The sequence below is a fragment of the Hyla sarda genome, chromosome 5 (genome assembly GCF_029499605.1).
Source record: "Hyla sarda isolate aHylSar1 chromosome 5, aHylSar1.hap1, whole genome shotgun sequence".
NCBI classification, from domain to species: domain Eukaryota; kingdom Metazoa; phylum Chordata; class Amphibia; order Anura; family Hylidae; genus Hyla; species Hyla sarda.
The window spans coordinates 91,244,294-91,262,070 of NC_079193.1; the positions used below are offsets into that span (position 1 = coordinate 91,244,294).

At 47.6% G+C, this 17,777-nt stretch overlaps 1 protein-coding gene across 1 annotated transcript in view; it reads right to left on the reverse strand.

The window, feature by feature from the left end:
* DAZL (deleted in azoospermia like) overlaps positions 1–17,777 on the reverse strand; it is a 92,638-nt gene that overhangs the window by 41,469 nt on the left and 33,392 nt on the right. The window contains exon 4 of the mRNA XM_056519925.1: positions 3,965–4,016. Within this exon, the coding sequence (XP_056375900.1) occupies positions 3,965–4,016 (52 nt within the window). The remainder of the gene's footprint in view (positions 1–3,964; positions 4,017–17,777) is intronic.

Sequence of the window (17,777 nt, forward strand, 5' to 3'; positions counted from 1 at the left end):
AAGCCGGGACCCGCCGCTAATAGCGCGCAGTGCCGATCACGGTGAAAAAAATAAAGTGAATGAATATCATTTAACCCCTCCCCTATTAAAAGTTTGAATCACCCCCCTTTTACCATAAAAAAAAAACACTGTGTAAATAAAAATAAACATATGTGGTATCACCGCATATAGTGATATAGTCCTATCAATGCAAAAATGGTACCGTTAAAAACTTCAGATCACGGCGCAAAAAATGAACCCTCATACCGCCCAACACACGGAAAAATAAAAAAGTTATAGGGGTCAGAAGATGACAATTTTACACGTATTAATTTTCCTGCATGTAGTTATGATTTTTTTCCAGAAGTACAAAATCAAACCTATATATGTAGGGTATCATTTTAATCGTAGGGACCTACAGAATAAAGAAGATAAGGTGTCATTTTTACCGAAAAATGTACTACGTAGAAACGGAAGCCCCCAAAAGTTACAAAACAGCGGGGTTTTTTTTCAATTTTGTCGCACAATGATTTTTTTTTCCGTTTCACCGTAGATTTTTGGGCAAAATGACTGATGTCATTACAAAATAGAATTTGTGGCGCAAAAAATAAGCAATCATATGGATTTTTAGGTGCAAAATTGAAAGAGTTATGATTTTTTAAAGGCAAGGAGCAAAAAACGAAAATGCAAAAACGGAAAAAACCCCGGTCCTTAAGGGGTTAAAGTTCGGACATTGTAGGAGATACCACATGTTTATTTTTAATAACTTTTTTTTTTTTATGGGAAAAGGGTGTGATTCAAACCTTTATTAGAGAAGGGGGTTAAATAATCTTTATTAACTTTTTCTTTTTTTTTTTTTACACTTTTTTTTGCAATGTTACTACTTTCACTCTACACTTCTGCTCTACCCTCGTTCTGCAATGCCTGGGAAGCAGAGCTTCATACTAGGGATCGACCGATATTGATTTTTTTTAGAGCCGATACCAATAACCTGCGAACTTTCAGGCCGATAGCCGATAACTTATACTGATATTCCGCCACCTGCTTCTCTCCCCCTGCCTGTCCTGGGGTCCTGAGTTCAACCACCGCCGCTGCCCTGCGGCGGCTTTTGCGGGGGCCAAAGACCGTCGCCGCCACCCGCTTCTCTCCCCTTGCCAGTCCTGAGTCCAATCACCGCCGCTTGCCTCCCCCTGCCCATCCTCTGGCCAGAGACCGCCACCGCTGCCCCATTGCCTCCCCCATCCCCGGTTTTATAGTTACCTGTTCCCGGGGTCCGCCCTACTTCTGACTCTGGCAACGTCCTGAGCTGTCACTGTGCGCCGGGCCACTGACTGTGACGTCATGTTGAGGACGTCACTCGTCATTGCGCAGCGCACAGCAACAGCGCAGGACGCCACAGGAGCCAGAAGTAGCACAGACCCCAGGAACAGGTAATTATAAAACCGGGGATGGGAAAGGCAATGGGGCAGTGGCGGCGGTCTCTGGCCAGAGGATAGGCAGGGGGAGGCAAGCGGCAGTGGTTGGACCCAGGACCGGCAGGGGGAAAGAAGCAGGTGGCGGTGGCAGTCTCTGGCCCCGCAAAAGCTGCCGAAGTTCATTGATTTAAAGCGCCCGCATTATCGCAAGGTAATTGCCGATACCGATAATTTAGAAAATCGTGAATATCGGATGATAATATCGGCCAAACAGATAATCGGACAATCCCTACTTCATAATCCGTTTACTCCGGCACAATGGCAGAAATGTTTTCGCATTTCCCATAAGTCTGTCATAGCTAACAGGACACAAGAAAAATTATAAGATCCTCTCTCGCTGGTACCGCACTCCGGAACCGTTGCACAGTTGGTATCTTTCTGTCTCGGAGGCCTGCTGGGGATGCGGCCTTTCTGTAGGCATGATGTTGCACATTTGGTGGGAATGTCCCTCTCTGCGTCCATTCTGGACTATGGTTTGCACGACCGTCCACAGGGTCACTGGTGCAACTGTTCCGGACTCCCCCGAGGCGGCTCTGCTGTTTATGTTTGATATTTCCTCCACTTCCTATAGGTAGTCTCTTTTGCGTTATTTTTTGCAGGCTGCGAGCTCAATCATCCCTCGTAAATGGAGATTAGAGATGAGCGAACTTACAGTAAATTCGATTCGTCACAAACTTCTCGGCTCGGCAGTTGATGACTTTTCCTGCATAAATTAGTTCAGCTTTCAGGTGCTCCGGTGGGCTGGAAAAGGTGGATACAGTCCTAGGAGACTCTTTTCTAGGACTGTATCCACCTTTTCCAGCCCACCGGAGCACCTGAAGGCTGAACTAATTTACGTAGGATAAGTCATCAACTGCCGAGCAGTTCGTGACTAATCGAATTTACTGTAATTTCGCTCATGTCTAATGGAGATCATCTGTTCCCCCTACCACTGGAAAATGGCTCGCGGAATAGGGAGGAACTGATTGCATACGGAGGAACTGATTGCTTTTACCCCTGCAGAAAATGACCGCTATACTAAAACATGGTTTAATTGGCTGTCTTTTCAATCGACACCTGAGTACCCTAGTGGCTCCTTTACTTTCTGTGGACCTGTCTCTCTTCTCCCCTCTCTCCTTGTTGTTGTTTGTTGGTCTTTGGTCTATAGTGGCTTCCCTATACAACTGTTCCTTGTGTGGATATTAGGGATGTCCCCATACAATTTTTTTTTTAAGACAGAGTATGAGTACCGATACTTTTTCTTAAGTACTCGCCAATACCAATTACCGATACTCATGTAATGTGACAGGGTTTATTTTCCTTAAATGGGCACTGTCAGATAAATGTTGTAAAGCATGCAAAACCAATCGGTTTTGCAATTGCTTTAATTAGAAAAATTTCTGTATTTCATACTGTAAAGGCCAGTCAAACAACTGTCTAGCTCATGGAGCAGGGGAAGCGGCCGTGATGTGTGCGAGTACACCACGCATGCGTAGCGATTAGCACATCGCTTCAGTGTGTCTGCTCGTAGCGGCGTATTGCCGCTCTGAGCAGGCACATCTAATGGCAGCATGTAGCAGTCCTTCAGTGGCAGATCCACAGCGTAAAATACGCTGTGGATACAACCGTGTGAACGTACCTTAATGGGGAAAAAGGGGTGTGTTTTTTTTAGTTTTTATAAGAGAAAGGGATATATAAACTTTTCACTTTATCTAGGGGAGATTAAAAAATTTTATTGGGAAGGGGTTAATTCACATTATTTTTTTTTTTTACAATTTTGTAAATATTTTTCTCACTTTTTTAGTCCCATAGGGGACTATTACATGCAATCTGTAGATTGCATACACTGATCAATGCTCTGCCATAGCATAGCAGTGGTCAGTGTTATCGGCACTCCTTTACTAATGCCTGCCATGGCTGGCAGCAGTGAAGGAGCGACGATCGGACGCACGGAGCACGGTAAGGACCTCCGGCTATCCTCACAGCTGATCGGGACACTGCGATTACACCACAGTGATCACAATCAGCATCCCTGAGCTAACCGGCAGTGCATCTCAGGACTTTTACACGCCGCAATCAACTTTGATCACGGCGTCTAAAGGGTTAATGCGGGTCCCGGCTATGATGAGGGCTCAGCTACTGAGCGCACTGCATAGCTCGGGAGCGGAGACTGCTGGCTGCTTACGGCACCTCTGTGATACCTGCCGGCAGGGCTCCCACCGGCAGGTATAGGATTAAGTATCAGGGACATTTGCACAAGTACTCGTGCAAATGTCCAGTATTGGTCCAGATACCAGTATCGGGACATCCCTAGTGAGCCTCACAGCAGACAGATTGATGCAAGTGATAAAAATTGTGCACAGCTCTGAATAATGTTTTTCCAATATAATTTTCTGAATAAAGAATGTACCCAAAATATCTAGATATGGGTGTTTTTGTTGAATAATTCCAACTAAAAAAATTATTGTTATTTGACAGGGAAATGTAATACGTAATCATGGCAAACCTCCCCATCACACCAGTATACTTACATCTACTATCTTCTGTACATCAACATCGTCATAAAAAGAGACAAAACCATACCTACCAAAAATAAAACACATCAAGTTAACAGAAAGCCAACAGTAGGATAAAGCACATGTCAAGAATGAGGCAAAGCCATCTAAGCCCCAAACATCCACTTTGCATCCTGCTTAACAGAACACACATTTTTGGTTGACGTAGCAATAGGAGGCCATATTTCTGCAGGACAAGTTAAACATAAATTAAAATTTAAATCAATTCGAATATGGAGAACAATATATGAAAACACTTCGGTTTCACTTTAAGTGTTCACAGTCATTTCAAACAACTACCCTGCATTTGATATGCGATTACTAACATGTTTGCAAATTACTTAATTTACCAAAAATCACTCTGTAAAGGGAATCTATCATCAGTATCACCAGTACTAGCCTCCTGGTATAATAGGCTTGTAGTGCAGGGGATACTGATGAAAATGATACTTCCCAATCCATGCTTTTGTTCTGCCAATATTCTTTTTCTTTATATGTCAATCAGGAACTGTGTGCACAAGGGGTTTCCAAAACAACCTCCCCGGTGACATCTGTCTTCAATATTCATAGGAAGAGCCCCTTCCTCTGTGATGTAGCCTCCTATGCTGCACGATATGGGGGAGCGCTTTCTATGAAGACTATTGTCACCGTGCATAGGGGTCTTGTCTTGACCAGCTCTTTATCAACAGTCAGGTTCTTAACACTCGGACCCCGAACAATAAAAGGTTGACATGCCACTAGTTTTGATCTCAGTTTGATAGAATACAGGAAGGGGCAGGCCAGGGTAAAATTGTTGTCCTCACCATGCCCGGGGGATGCTCATGCCCCCAGGGATGGTGAAGATAGGAAGTTATAAACTAGTCACCGCCGCAAGTAGTCACCTTGGCGGGGAGCTCTTCTCACCTACTCCCGTTCTTCGGCCCGCAGCGACGCCCCCTCCGCTTGATTGATGGGCCGCGTCATCGTTCCGCTCACTGAACAGACGGAGCAGAGTGATGACGCGGCACGTCAATCAAGCGGAAGGGACGTCGCTCCCGGCCAAAGAACGGGAGTAGGGGAGTAGAGCTCCCCGCCCAGGTGACTACTTACGGCGGCGGCGGTGACTAGTTTATAACTTCATATCTTCACCATCCCTGGGGGCAGGAGCATCCCCCGGGAATGGTGAAAATAAAGATTTTACCCTATATAACGCTTTGCCAAGCATTATATAGGGTAAAATCTGATGATTGGTTCCCTTTAAAGCATTACTGTCACATTAAGGGTAGGATCACACACAAAGCACCCGCAGCGTAATTGACACTGCGGATTCTTTGAAGTACCGTATATACTCGAGTATAAGCCGACCCGACTATAAGATGAGGCCCCTAATTTCACCCCAAAACCCCAGGAAACATTATTGACTCGAGTATAAGCCTAGGGTGGGAAATACATCATCCCCCCCCCCCGTCATCATTCAGACCCCCGTCATCACCGCCTGTCATCATCCCACACCCCCCGTCATCATCCCCTTGTCATCATCCCACACCCCCCCTTCATCATCCCCTTGTCATCATCCCACCCCCCTTCATCATCCCCTTGTCATCATCCCACACACCCCCCTTCATCATCCCCTTGTCATCATCCCACCCCCCCTTCATCATCCCCTTGTCATCATCCCACACACCCCCCCTTCATCACCCCCTCCCCCCTTCATCATCCCCTTGCCATCACCCCCTCCCCCTTCATCATCCCCTTGCCATCACCCCCTCCCCCCCTTCATCATCCCCTTGTCATCACCCCCTCCCCCCCTTCATCATCCCCTTGTCATCATCCCACATCCCCCCTTCATCATCCCCTTGTCATCATCCCACATCCCCCCCCTTCATCATCCCCTTGTCATCATCCCACATTCCCCCCTTCATCATCCCCTTGTCATCATCCCACCCCCCACTTCATCATCCCCGTCATCATCCCACCCCCCCACTTCATCATCCCCGTCATCATCCCACCCCCCCCCTTCATCATCCCCCTGTCATCATCCCACCCCCCCTTCATCATCCCCCTGTCATCATCCCACCCCCCCTTCATCATCCCCTTGTCATCATCTCACCCCTTCCTTCATCATCCCCTTGTCATCATCCCACCCCCCTTCATCATCCCCTTATCACCCCCCCCCTTCATCATCTCCTTATCATCCCACCCCCCCTTCATCATCCCCTTGTCATCATCCCACCCCCCCTTCATCATCCCCTTATCACCCCCCCTTCATCATCTCCTTATCATCCCACCCCCCCTTCATCATCCCCTTATCCCACCCCCCCTTCATCATCCCCTTATCCCACCCCCCCTTCATCATCCCCTTATCCCAACCCCCCCCCCCCCTTCATCATCCCCTTATCATCCCACACCCCCCCCTTCATCATCCCCTTGTCGTCATCCCACACCCCCCCCTTCATCATCCCCTTGTCGTCATCCCCCCCTTCATCATCCCACACCCCCCCCCCTTCATCATCCCCTTGTCATCATCCCACACCCCCCCCTGATCATCCCCTTGTCATCATCCCACACCCCCCCTTCATCATCCCCTTGTCATCATTCCACCCCCCCTTCATCATCCCCTTGTCATCACCCCACACCCCCCCTTCATCACCCCACACCCCCCCTTCATCGTCCCCTTGTCATCATCCCACCCCCCCTTCATCATCCCCTTATCACCCCACCCCCCCTTCATCATCCCCTTATCACCCCACCCCCCCTTCATCATCCCCTTATCACCCCACCCCCCCTTCATCATCCCCTTATCACCCCACCCCCCCATCACCCCACCCCCCCCTTCATCATCCCCTTATCACCCCACCCCCCCCTTCATCATCCCCTTATCACCCCACCCCCCCCCCTTCATCATCCCCTTATCACCCCACCCCCCCCCCCCCCTTCATCATCCCCTTATCATCCCCCCCCTTCATCATCCCCTTATCATCCCCCCCCTTCATCATCCCCTTATCATCCCCCCCCCCCCTTCATCATCCCCTTATCATCCCACCCCCCCTTCATCATCCCCTTATCATCCCACCCCCCCCCCTTCATCATCCCCTTATCATCATCCCACACTCCCCCTTCATCATCACCACATGTCATCAGCCACCCCCCCACCTTCATCATCAGCGCTTGTCAATGTCTGATACAGTGGCCTTCGACCTGCGGACCTCTAGATGTTTCAAAACTACTGTTTTGAAACCTCTGGAGGTCCGCAGGTTGAAGGCCACTGCGGCCTTCGACATCATCCAGCCCCCTCCCCCCTTTAGTTTTGTACTCCCCTCCACTCGGCGGGACGTTAGGGTGCGCTGGTCCGATGCTGCAGGACTGTCCGGTGGGATAGTGGTTCTGGGCTGCCATCTTCCCCGGGGGGCCTCTTCTCCGCGCTTCGGGCCCGGAATAGAGGCGTTGCCTTGACGACGTCGCAGAGGGACGTTAGTAATGAACCCCCCGGTGAAGATGGCAGCCCGGAACCACTATGCCACCGGGCGACCTCCCAACCGGACAGTCCTGCAGCATCGGACCAGCGCACCCTAACATCCCACCGAGCGGAGGTGAGTACAGAACTAAAGGGTGTGAGATGGGGGGCTGGATGATGTCAAAGGCCACAGTGGTCTTAAACCTGCGGACCTCCAGAGGTTTCAAAACTACAACTCCCAGCAAGCCCGGACAGCCGATGGCTTCCCGGGCTTGCTGGGAGTTGTAGTTTTGAAACATCTGGAGGTCCGCAGGTTGAAGACCACTGAGGGCGGAGAGTTCACTTGAGTATAAGCCGAGTAGGGGGTTTTCAGCACGAAAAATCGTGCTAAAAAACTCGGCTTATACTCGAGTATATACGGTAAGTCAGGGAGTGCTTGTAGGGCGAATGTCCTCCAGACACGTTAAAAGATTAGATCGCATTATGTCTCAGTCCTGATACTCGAAGCGATCACTAGTTATAACCCGGTTGCCTTACCTGACTCATTCACGTTAAACATCAGAAATTGAAATAAAAAAGATCAAAAAGTCCAATCTAAACCAATCCTACAAATCACAACAAAAAAAAGTAACCTTCACCCATCCCCAAAAAGAAAAAAAGTTATATGGATAAGAATAGGATAAATTTAAGCATACTTATTTTGTTAAAAATAAAAAGTTTTACTTTTTTTTTATAGTACAATAGCACGATATATCACAAAAGCAGTCGAATCGCGATTTTTGCTTTTTGTGATATAGCGATACGGCCCCACAGGAAAACTTGCGATTATCTGCTCGGGCTGGCTCCCGTGTGCTGCTGCAGGCGGGGGCGGCCAGAGCAGGTAAAAACAAATTTAAATACTAAAATTCAGTGAAATATGACGGGGGGGGGAGGGCGGGGGGGTGTGAGATGTGATGGGAGAAGATGTGACCATGAGGGGAGATAGAAATTAAATGGAGATGTGAAATGGGCGGTGTGCATAAAATGTGTGGATAGTTGTAAAAGGGAGGCGATTGGACATGAAATGGCGGGATTTCACCATTTATTTATTATAGCGCATATCGATATCCCAATATTTCGTCTCCTAATCGCAATCACACATTTTCCCCATATCGTGCTGCCCTAGTATAATACAAAACCTGTGTATATAAGAGTATCATGATTGTACAGATTATAATTTCTACCATAAAGTGTACTGTGTAAAAACTTAACCCCAAAAGTTGCAAAATTTGTTTGTTTTTGAAAATTGAATGAAGAACCAAATTTTTTTTCCATTCATAACACTATACATTTTCCATCTATATATAATATAGATGGAAAATATAAGGGCCTGTTTTTTGCGCTTCCAGTTGTGCTTTATAATTAATTTATTGCACCACAAAATCCACGGTAAAAAATTGAAAAGAAACCCAGCCATTTTGCACTTTTGAGGGGTGTTTGTTTCCAAAGTGTAATCTTCATTAAAATACCTTTAATTCTGTAGGTCCATACAATTACAATGATACCCAAATAATATTGGCCTTTTTTTATTTTACAATTTTTCAAAAATTACAAGTTTTTGTTAGAAAATAAGCATGTTTAAAATTCTTCTGACCCCCTACAACACTTATTGTTCCTCGTTTTTTGTGCTGTGATCTGCAGCTCTGAACGGTACCATTTTTGCTTTTACAAGGCTTTTTGATAAATTTTTAATAATATTTTTCTGGTATATGAAGTGACCAAAAAAACAACAATTCTGGTCTTTGGCATATCTTTACGCCACTCACCGTGCGGTTTCCTTAAATGGCCACTCATTAAAATAATATTTTATTCTTCATGTTGTAAAAATGTTTCAAATTTAATGCATTAAAAGAAAATAAATGAAAATACAGTGGTCCCTCAACATATGATATTAATTGGTTCCAGGAGAACCATCATATGTTGAAACCATCATATGTCGAGTACATATGTCTATGTAAAAATGGTAATTGGTTCTGGGGCCTCGGAACCATTGTATGTTGAATACATATCTCTATGGGAAACTGCCAATTGGTTCTGGGATGACCATTGTATGTGGAGTGTATGGGGAGTGTTTAACAAACCAGGGTGCCTCCAGCTGTTGCACAACTACAACTCCCAGCATGCATGTACAGCCATTGACTGTCTGGGCATGCTGGGAGTTATAGTTTTGCAACAGCTGGAGGCACACTGATAGGGAAACATTGATGTATGGGGTGTATTGTGTGTATATGTATTGTATGTGATGTGTGACATCGCATACAGTACTGTACAGTTCTTTAAATACCTTCAGGGGGGACAGAATGTCCTCCATTACGATCCTGCCGACTACAGCTCTATAGGAAAGGAAGGTGAGGACAGCCAGCAGCTCATTGGATGCCTGCAGCAAGATGCTGCAGGCTATTGGCTATGGCTGCACTGGGGGGGCGGGGCTTACACGGAGCTCACAGTGGAAGCCTGCGTGAGTTAGCAGGACAGCATGTGAGTAACAGGAGGCAGAACGGGGCACACGGGGCACACTAAACAACTATCTGTCAGTTGCTGAAGCAGTCAGCGCTCTCAGATAGCTGTTTGTACGATGGACCCGACACACAGCAGCATCGTATGTCGATGCTGCCTTCAACATACGATGGGCTCTGAGAGGCCATCATATGTTGAAATGATAACATGTCGGGGCCATCATAAGTCGGGGGGTCACTGTAATGTTTTCTCTTCAACATGATTCTGGGTGAGCCCTGGTCTCATAGGATGCTGGACCGTGCACACCAGGCTCTCCACCCCCGCCCTTCCAATAGCCCCCCGAGATGTAATTTGTTGTGTTGCAGACTTCCAGTTGAAGGAGCGGATAATTGATAAATCATGCTCCCTCTGGAACTTTGACAGCTGTTTCAGGACCTCTCCTGGATTACATTACGCAAACAAAGGATGCTGCAACCTCTCCTTTCTGCCCTACGCTCTGCTCAGGTGCCTTACAGATGGTCCTTTCCGTTTGCACTCCAAGCCCGTCGGGATGGAAGCTCTGCTGTGCTGCGGTCCTTTGCCGATTTGCCGGAATTTTGTGCTGCCCTTGATCTCCGTGTCCCACAACTCAAGGACTGGGGTCTCACTCCCCCACCTCCCCCTCTGCCCCCAGTGTGGCAGCCTTTCTGTAGGAAGCGCCATAGAGCAGGTCGACACCTGCCATCCGCGAGTTCCAGACATGACCCCCCCCCCCTCCCCCCAGGACTCTAATGTTGGATTCCCTACTTAATGGTGTAACTGTCTGATTATTGTTCCTCCTCAATGTTATTATGTGATATTCTCATATCTTACCTCTCTTATTTGCTAGCCCAGTGATGCATACCAATGGCACGCGTGCCACAGGTGGCATGCCGAGCCCCCTCTGTGGGCACGCGGCTATGGTTGCCATTTGATGCGTTCCACTGCGCTGGACTTCCCTGAACTTCCGCTATGCTCCTCCAGAGCTCGGGGCGGCATGAGCGGGGGAGCAAACGGGAGTCACCCGCACAATGTGCCCGGGGTCAGGTCTTACCAGCAGCGGTGAGTAGGTGCTCTATTCTTGCAGAGTGTGCACCGCGGGGACGCCATCCACAGCAGGCCGGCGCAATGACGTCACATCATCGCGACGACGCCCGGAGATGTCGTCCCCGCGGCGCACACTCTGCAAGAATAGAGCTGCCTGTGATATAGGTAAAAACAGAGAGCTGCTCGGGCGTTAATGCACAGAAAAGGGCACATAACGAGGGGGATTTTACGTTAGGAGCCTATGTTCGGGGCACATGACAGTTGCCCCGTCATGTGCCCCTCACATATAATACCCCCCTGTCATGTGCCCCCCCACATATAATGCCCCCCTGATTTAGGCTCCTAACTTATGATGCCCCCCCTGATTTAGGCTCCTAACTTATAATGCCCCCCTGTCATGTGCCCCCCACATATAATGCCCCCCTGACTTAGGCTCCTAACTTATTATGCCCCCCCCCCCCCCCGTCATGTGCCCTTCACATATAATGCTCCCCCCTCGTGCGTGCGGAGAGGAGCATTGAGGAGGACCGAAGAGGACACACGCATGGTAAGTGACCAGCGGGACGTCATCTTCGGTTTTCCGACCACCGCTCCCCTGCTCTCGAGACCTACTGCTATGGCTAGACCAGAGGAGCGGTGGTCGGGACACTGAAGTGGGGCAGTATCCAGACTTACAGCCTCCAGCCATACACTGTATATGGCTGGAGGCTGTATGTCTGTGGGGGAACTATACTGCCTACCTAATGTGGGGGAACAGTGCCTACCTAATGTGGGGGGGAACTATACTGCCAACCTAATGTGGGGGGGGAACTATACTGCCAACCTAATGTGGGGGGGGAACTATACTGCCAACCTAATGTGGGGGGGAACTATACTGCCAACCTATAACACCGGGGATGGGGGGAGGCGATGGGGCAGCGGCGGTATGTGGGCAGAGGTTGGGGAGGGGGAGGCGATGGGGCAGCGGCGGTATGTGGGCAGAGGTTGGGGGAGGCGATAGGGGAGCGGCGGTATGTGGGCAGAGGATGGGGGGGGGGGGGGAGTCGATAGGGGAGCGGCGGTATGTGGGCAGAGGATGGGGGGGAGGCGATGGGGCAGCGGCGGCATGTGGCCAGAGGATGGGGGAGGCGATGGGGCAGCGACGGCGGTTTGTGGGCAGAGGATGAGGGGGGGGGGGGGGGGGGTTGGGGGGCACTGTGGTGGTTAGACTCCGGACAGGCAGGGGGAGAGAAGCGGGCGGCGGCGGTCTCTGGCACCGCAAAAGCCGCTGTAGTTCATTGATTTAAAGCCGGGGTGGGTTGAAATAGCCGATAACTTATACCGAAATATCGGTATAAGTTATCGGCCTGAAAGGTGACAGATTATCGGTATCAGCCCTAAAAAAAACTATATCGGTCGATCCCTACTGCCAACCCTAATGTGGGGGGAACTATACTGCCAACCCTAATGTGGGGGAACTATACTGTCAACCCTAATGTGTATTCTGATTTAATTGCTGTGCTGGCACTTTGAGGGGAAAAAAAGTTGGTGTGCATTACGGTTTGGGTACTCGGGCTCAAAAAGGTTCGCCATCACTGTGCTAGCTTATATGATATCCTTTGGGTTACCGCGGCAGGGTGATTACTTTGGCCTGGCCTCTGGGCGGACCTCATGTTTTCTTGAGTGGTTTCCCTTCGGAGCATTCTTCCACTTCCCCCCTTCGAGGCCAAGACAAAGTTGGATATGTTTTTGTTTTATTGTGCTTCTGTGGTCTCCTTTCTGGCTTTTAAGCCATTGGTTCGTTTATGGTTTTATTACCTTATTGCTCTCTTCCCTGTGTACTGCTTAGTCTGTCTTTTGTCCCCTTCTCTTGTTTTTTGCCTTTTTGTCCTCCTTATTTGTTGGTTTCTTTTGTTTTTTCTTTCTCCAGGTCCGGATGGCTGCCGCTGGGGCCCCTGAGGCCTTCCTCTTCTTCCCTATAATCTCGGGATCTCCCTGTCGGTCTGAGTGAGTACCCTGACATCTTGCACCTTCACCTACTCCCTCAAGGCTAAGTGCATCTCCCTGAATGTGAAAGGCCTTAATTCCCCGACTAAGCGGAGTCTGCTGCAGAAGGAGTTGGTAGCTTTGAAGGCGATGCTGTTTATCTTCAGGAGACGCCCTTTGACAAGACTGGCTCCTTTCTCTTCTTACACCACCTCTATCCTCAAGTGTTTTCAGCCTCAACAGAACGGAAGGTTGCAGGGGTGGCTATCTTAATTTCTAGGTCTTGCCCTCTCCAGGTCACCTCGTCTTATGCCGACCCATCGGGTAGATTTGTTATTGTTTCATTGGTGCTGGGGGGTAAGCAATTGCTCATTTGTAATGTATATGCCCCTAACACCTCCCAGATCCCTTTTTTGCGTCGGGTCTTATCTCTCCTGCATAGTTACCCTACCTCTGCTTGGCTTTTGGGTGGCAACTAACTCAGTGTTAGTCACTCGGCGACAGGTGCCTCACCACTTGGGTCTATCTACGTTTTTCCGATGACTGGTACACTCAGCGGCCCTTTATGAACTCTGGCGAATTAACCCTCCTACTGATCACTCTTTTACCTTTTATTCTCCCCCTCATAAACTCCACTATTGCATTGACTATTTCTTTGGTAACCTTCCTATGGTTTGCATGCTTTCCTCTGCTTCTCTGGAACCTATTCTCCTGGTCTGATCATAGCCCTGTCCTGCTTTCTTTCTCTCCCTTTACTTCCGCCTCAATGACTCTTTGCTTAAAACTCCCTCTTCCCGGGACTCTATCCAGGCAAGCATAGCTACCTACTTTGCTGATAACGAGTGCTCTGTCTTCTCCTTGGCGACCTTGTGGGAAGCCCACAAGGTGGTAGTTCGTGGCCACTCTATCGCTTTGGGCTCTAGATTGAAACATAATGCCTTGGCTCGCTCCCGGGAACTTAGGGCTCTGATCTCTTTCGGTGCTGAAGAGTCTGGTTGCGGCTCGCTCCCAGTTAAGCGACTATGCCCTTCATAAGGTGGAGCGACAACTACTTTATGCCAAGCAACATTTCTATGAGAAGGGCAATAAGGCCCACACTATGTTGGCACGGCGCCTGCGGGATCATGCTGCCGCACAGGCCCCCTCTGCCCGGAAGGACTCCACTGGTACCCCCCAACATCACCCTGACACTGTTTCTGAAATCTTCTTTGACTACTATTCTAAACTCTATTCTCTCGCCTCTCATCTCACCTCAGACACTGGAGAGCGTACTGCAATGCTTGACTCTTTCCTCTCTGGATGTAGCCTCCCGACTCTCTAGGCGGCTGACAGGTAGTTGTTTAACTCCCCGATCACTGCTGAGGAGCTCTCGGAAGTCCTCAAGACTCTCTCTGCGGGGCGCTCTCCGGGCCCTGACAGCTTTACTTATTTCTATTACAAGACTTACTCTTCTGTTCTTCTTCCTCGCCTGGTTCCTCTAATTAACTCTTTCTTTAGGGGGAGAACCCCACAATCCTTCCTTCACTCTCGGATTACCCTTATTCCCAAGCCAGGAAAGGACCCCCATGACTGCTCTAGTTACCGACCCATTGCCCTCCTCAATTCGGAACTGAAGTTGTTCTGCAAAATTTTAGCGAACCACCTTTGCCTTTTCATGCCTTTCCTTATACATAAAGACCAGGTGGGTTTTATCCCATGTCGGCAGAGAGGTGACAACAGAAGGAGGGTAGTGGATCTGATTGATGTGGTTAACTGGCAGTCTGATCAGGCTTTGGTCTTGAATTTAGATGCTGAGAAGGCCTTTGATAGGCTAGGCTGACCGTTTTTTTTTTTTTTTTGTTTGCAACCCTTCAAAAACCCTTCTCCCGATATGTCTGGACCTATTGCTTTCGGTGCTTTGGGCTTCTCTCCTCTTTCTCGCCTTTCCAATCCTTTATCGTCCTGACTTCCCTCCTGGTTTGACCTCAGGTATGGTTCGGGAATGGGGTGCTAGGGGCCTTTTCTGTTGGGCTGATGTGGAGGATCCCCGTACTCGCATGTATCCATCTTTTGATCAAATGGCTGCTCGTTGTGGCCTCCCTGCTTCTGAGGAAGCCCACTATACACAACTTCGTCATTACTTCACTAGACGGAGCCCACTGTTTCCCTCCCACCCAACAGGTTTTGAGTGGTTGTGTAGGGGTGGTCCTCAGACGAGGGGATTGCGCTCCAGTATATATTCCTATTTATTGCCTCCGCCGGATGGCACCCTCCCGAAAGTATCCCGGCAGCTCAGTCGGGCTGTTCAGGACTGCCGCAATGAAATTGTGGCATCCCGAACAGCTTACAGGACATCAGGAGGATCCCAGCTGCCTCCTCTGTGTCCGATCGGCGAATGACTGCTCCATGCCTGAGATCAAGGCAGGAGCAGTCAAGCGCCGGTAACACTGATCAATGGCATGTTAATTAATACATGCCAGTGATCAGTGTAAAAGATCAGTGTGTGCAGTGTTATAACACTGCAAAAAAAAAAATAAAGTGGAAAATAAAGTGAAAAAAAAAAAAACTTAAATGTGATTTAACCCCTTCCCTAATAAACGTTTGAATCACCCCCTTTTCCCATAAAAATAAACATGTGGTATCGTCGCGTGCGGAAATGTCTGAACTATAAAAATATATCGTTAATTAAACCGCACGGTCAATGGCGTAAACGTAAAAAAATTTCTAAGTACTAAATAGCGTATTTTTGGTCACTTTTTATACCATTAAAAAAAATGAATAAAAAGATCAAAAAGTCAGATCAAAACAAAAATGGTACAGATAAAAACTTCAGATCACGGCGCAAAAAATTAGCCCTCAAACCGCCCCGTACGCAGAAAAATTCAAAAAAGTTATAGGGGTCAGAAGGGGAAATTTTTAAACCTAAATTTTCCTGCATGTAGTTACGATTTTTTCCAGAAATACGACAAAATGAAACCTATATAAGTAGGGTATCATTTTAACCGTATGGACCTTCAGAATAAAGATTAAGGTGTCATTTTTACCGAACAATGTACTTCGTAGAAACGGAAGCCCCCAAAAGTGACAAAATGGCGTTTTTTCCTCAATGTCACACAATTTGTTTTTCCTTTCCGCCGTGGATTTTTGGGTAAAATGACTGTCACTGCAAAGAAGAACTGGTGGCGTGAACAAAAAGCCATTTTTAGGTGGAAAATTGAAAGGGTTATGTTTTTTAAAAGGTAAGGAGGAAAAAACGAAAATGCCAAAACTGAAAAATGCTGAGTCCTTAAGGAGTTAATAGGTTGAATCCTGCTATCCCTCCCCAATGCTGGCATTGTGAAGTAAGTTTGGGTACTGTATTCCACATATTCTGGTCTTGTCCATTGATATTCCCCTATTGGGCACAGGTACAGAGGTTAGTTCATTCAGTATTGGGAGTTATGGTTACCGCTGATCCTCTGGTCTTTCTGCTACACCTATCTACAAAGGTCTTATCCAAAAAAACATTTAAGCTTTTTTTAAATATTGTCCTTGCGGCTAAGACCCTTATTGCTAAGCATTGGAATCGAACCTAACCTGCATCCGAGGACGACGACCTGGCTAGGATACATGAGATTCGCTCTCTTACCGCTTTTGAACACCACCATCCCGACATTCCTATCTATATGGGACCCATGGGATATATTTACAGACAGACCGCCCCCGTAGGCTTTTTCTTCTCATCTCCTCATCCAGATCTCTATTCTCCTCTCTCCCCCCTTTGTGGTTTTCCTTATTGTTTTGCTCTTCGTTGTCAGTTTGTTGTCCTGTTTTTCCCCTCGTGCCCCCCCCCCCCCTAATTGTGCTATAATTCGAAATGGCTTCTTCTGCTCATTTTTTGCCTAATTAGTAGATTTTGTTTTACTGAGGCCTGTTTGTTGGTATTGATTTATGGGATTGCATTCCCTCTTCAGCTGTTGGATGATGTTTTATTGTTACTTTTGTAAAACTTTAATAAAAATTTACAGTTTAAAAAAAAAAATGTTTTCTAAGTTTTTCTGACTTTAACCCCTTAACGACCACGGACGTATATTTATCTCCCGATCTGTGTAGCGCGCTCAGAAGCTAAGCACGCTTTGTATGTGCGAGGCAACCAGGACCCACGGCTAATACCGGACATCGCTGATCGAGCTGATTAACCCTTTAGATGCCGCAATCAAAGTTTATTGCAGCGTCAAACGGCAGAATACAATGCCGGTTAGCTCAGCAGAGCTGTTCGGGATCGCCGCGGTAAAATCGCGCCATCCAGAACAGCTGACAGGACAGCGGGAGTTGTCTTACCTTGCTCCCCGCCATCTGATTGGCGTTTGATTGCTCCAAGCCTGCAATCCAGGCTTCAGCAATCAAGCGCAGATAACACTGATCAATGCATTCCTATGGCAACGCATTGAACAGTGTAAGATCAGTGCATGCAGTTTTATAGTCACTAGAGGGGGCTATAAAAGTAAAAAAAAAAAAAAAAAAAGTTTATAAATGTGATTTCACCCCTTCCCTAATAAAAAAAATCTGAATCACCCCCCTTTTTCCCTTAAAAAAAAGTGTGTAAATAAAAACAAACATGTGGTATTGCTGTGTGCGTAAATGTCCAAAAAATAGAAACATATCGTTAATTAAACCACACGGTCAATGGCGTATGCACAAAAAATGCCAAAGTCCAAAATAGCGTATTTTTGGTCACTTATTATACCATAAAAATACAAAAATGGTAGCGATAAAAACTTCAGATCATGCCACAAAAAATGGGCCCTCATACCACGCAGTTTATGGAAAAATAAAAAGTTATGGGGTCAGAAGATGACAATTTTAAACGTG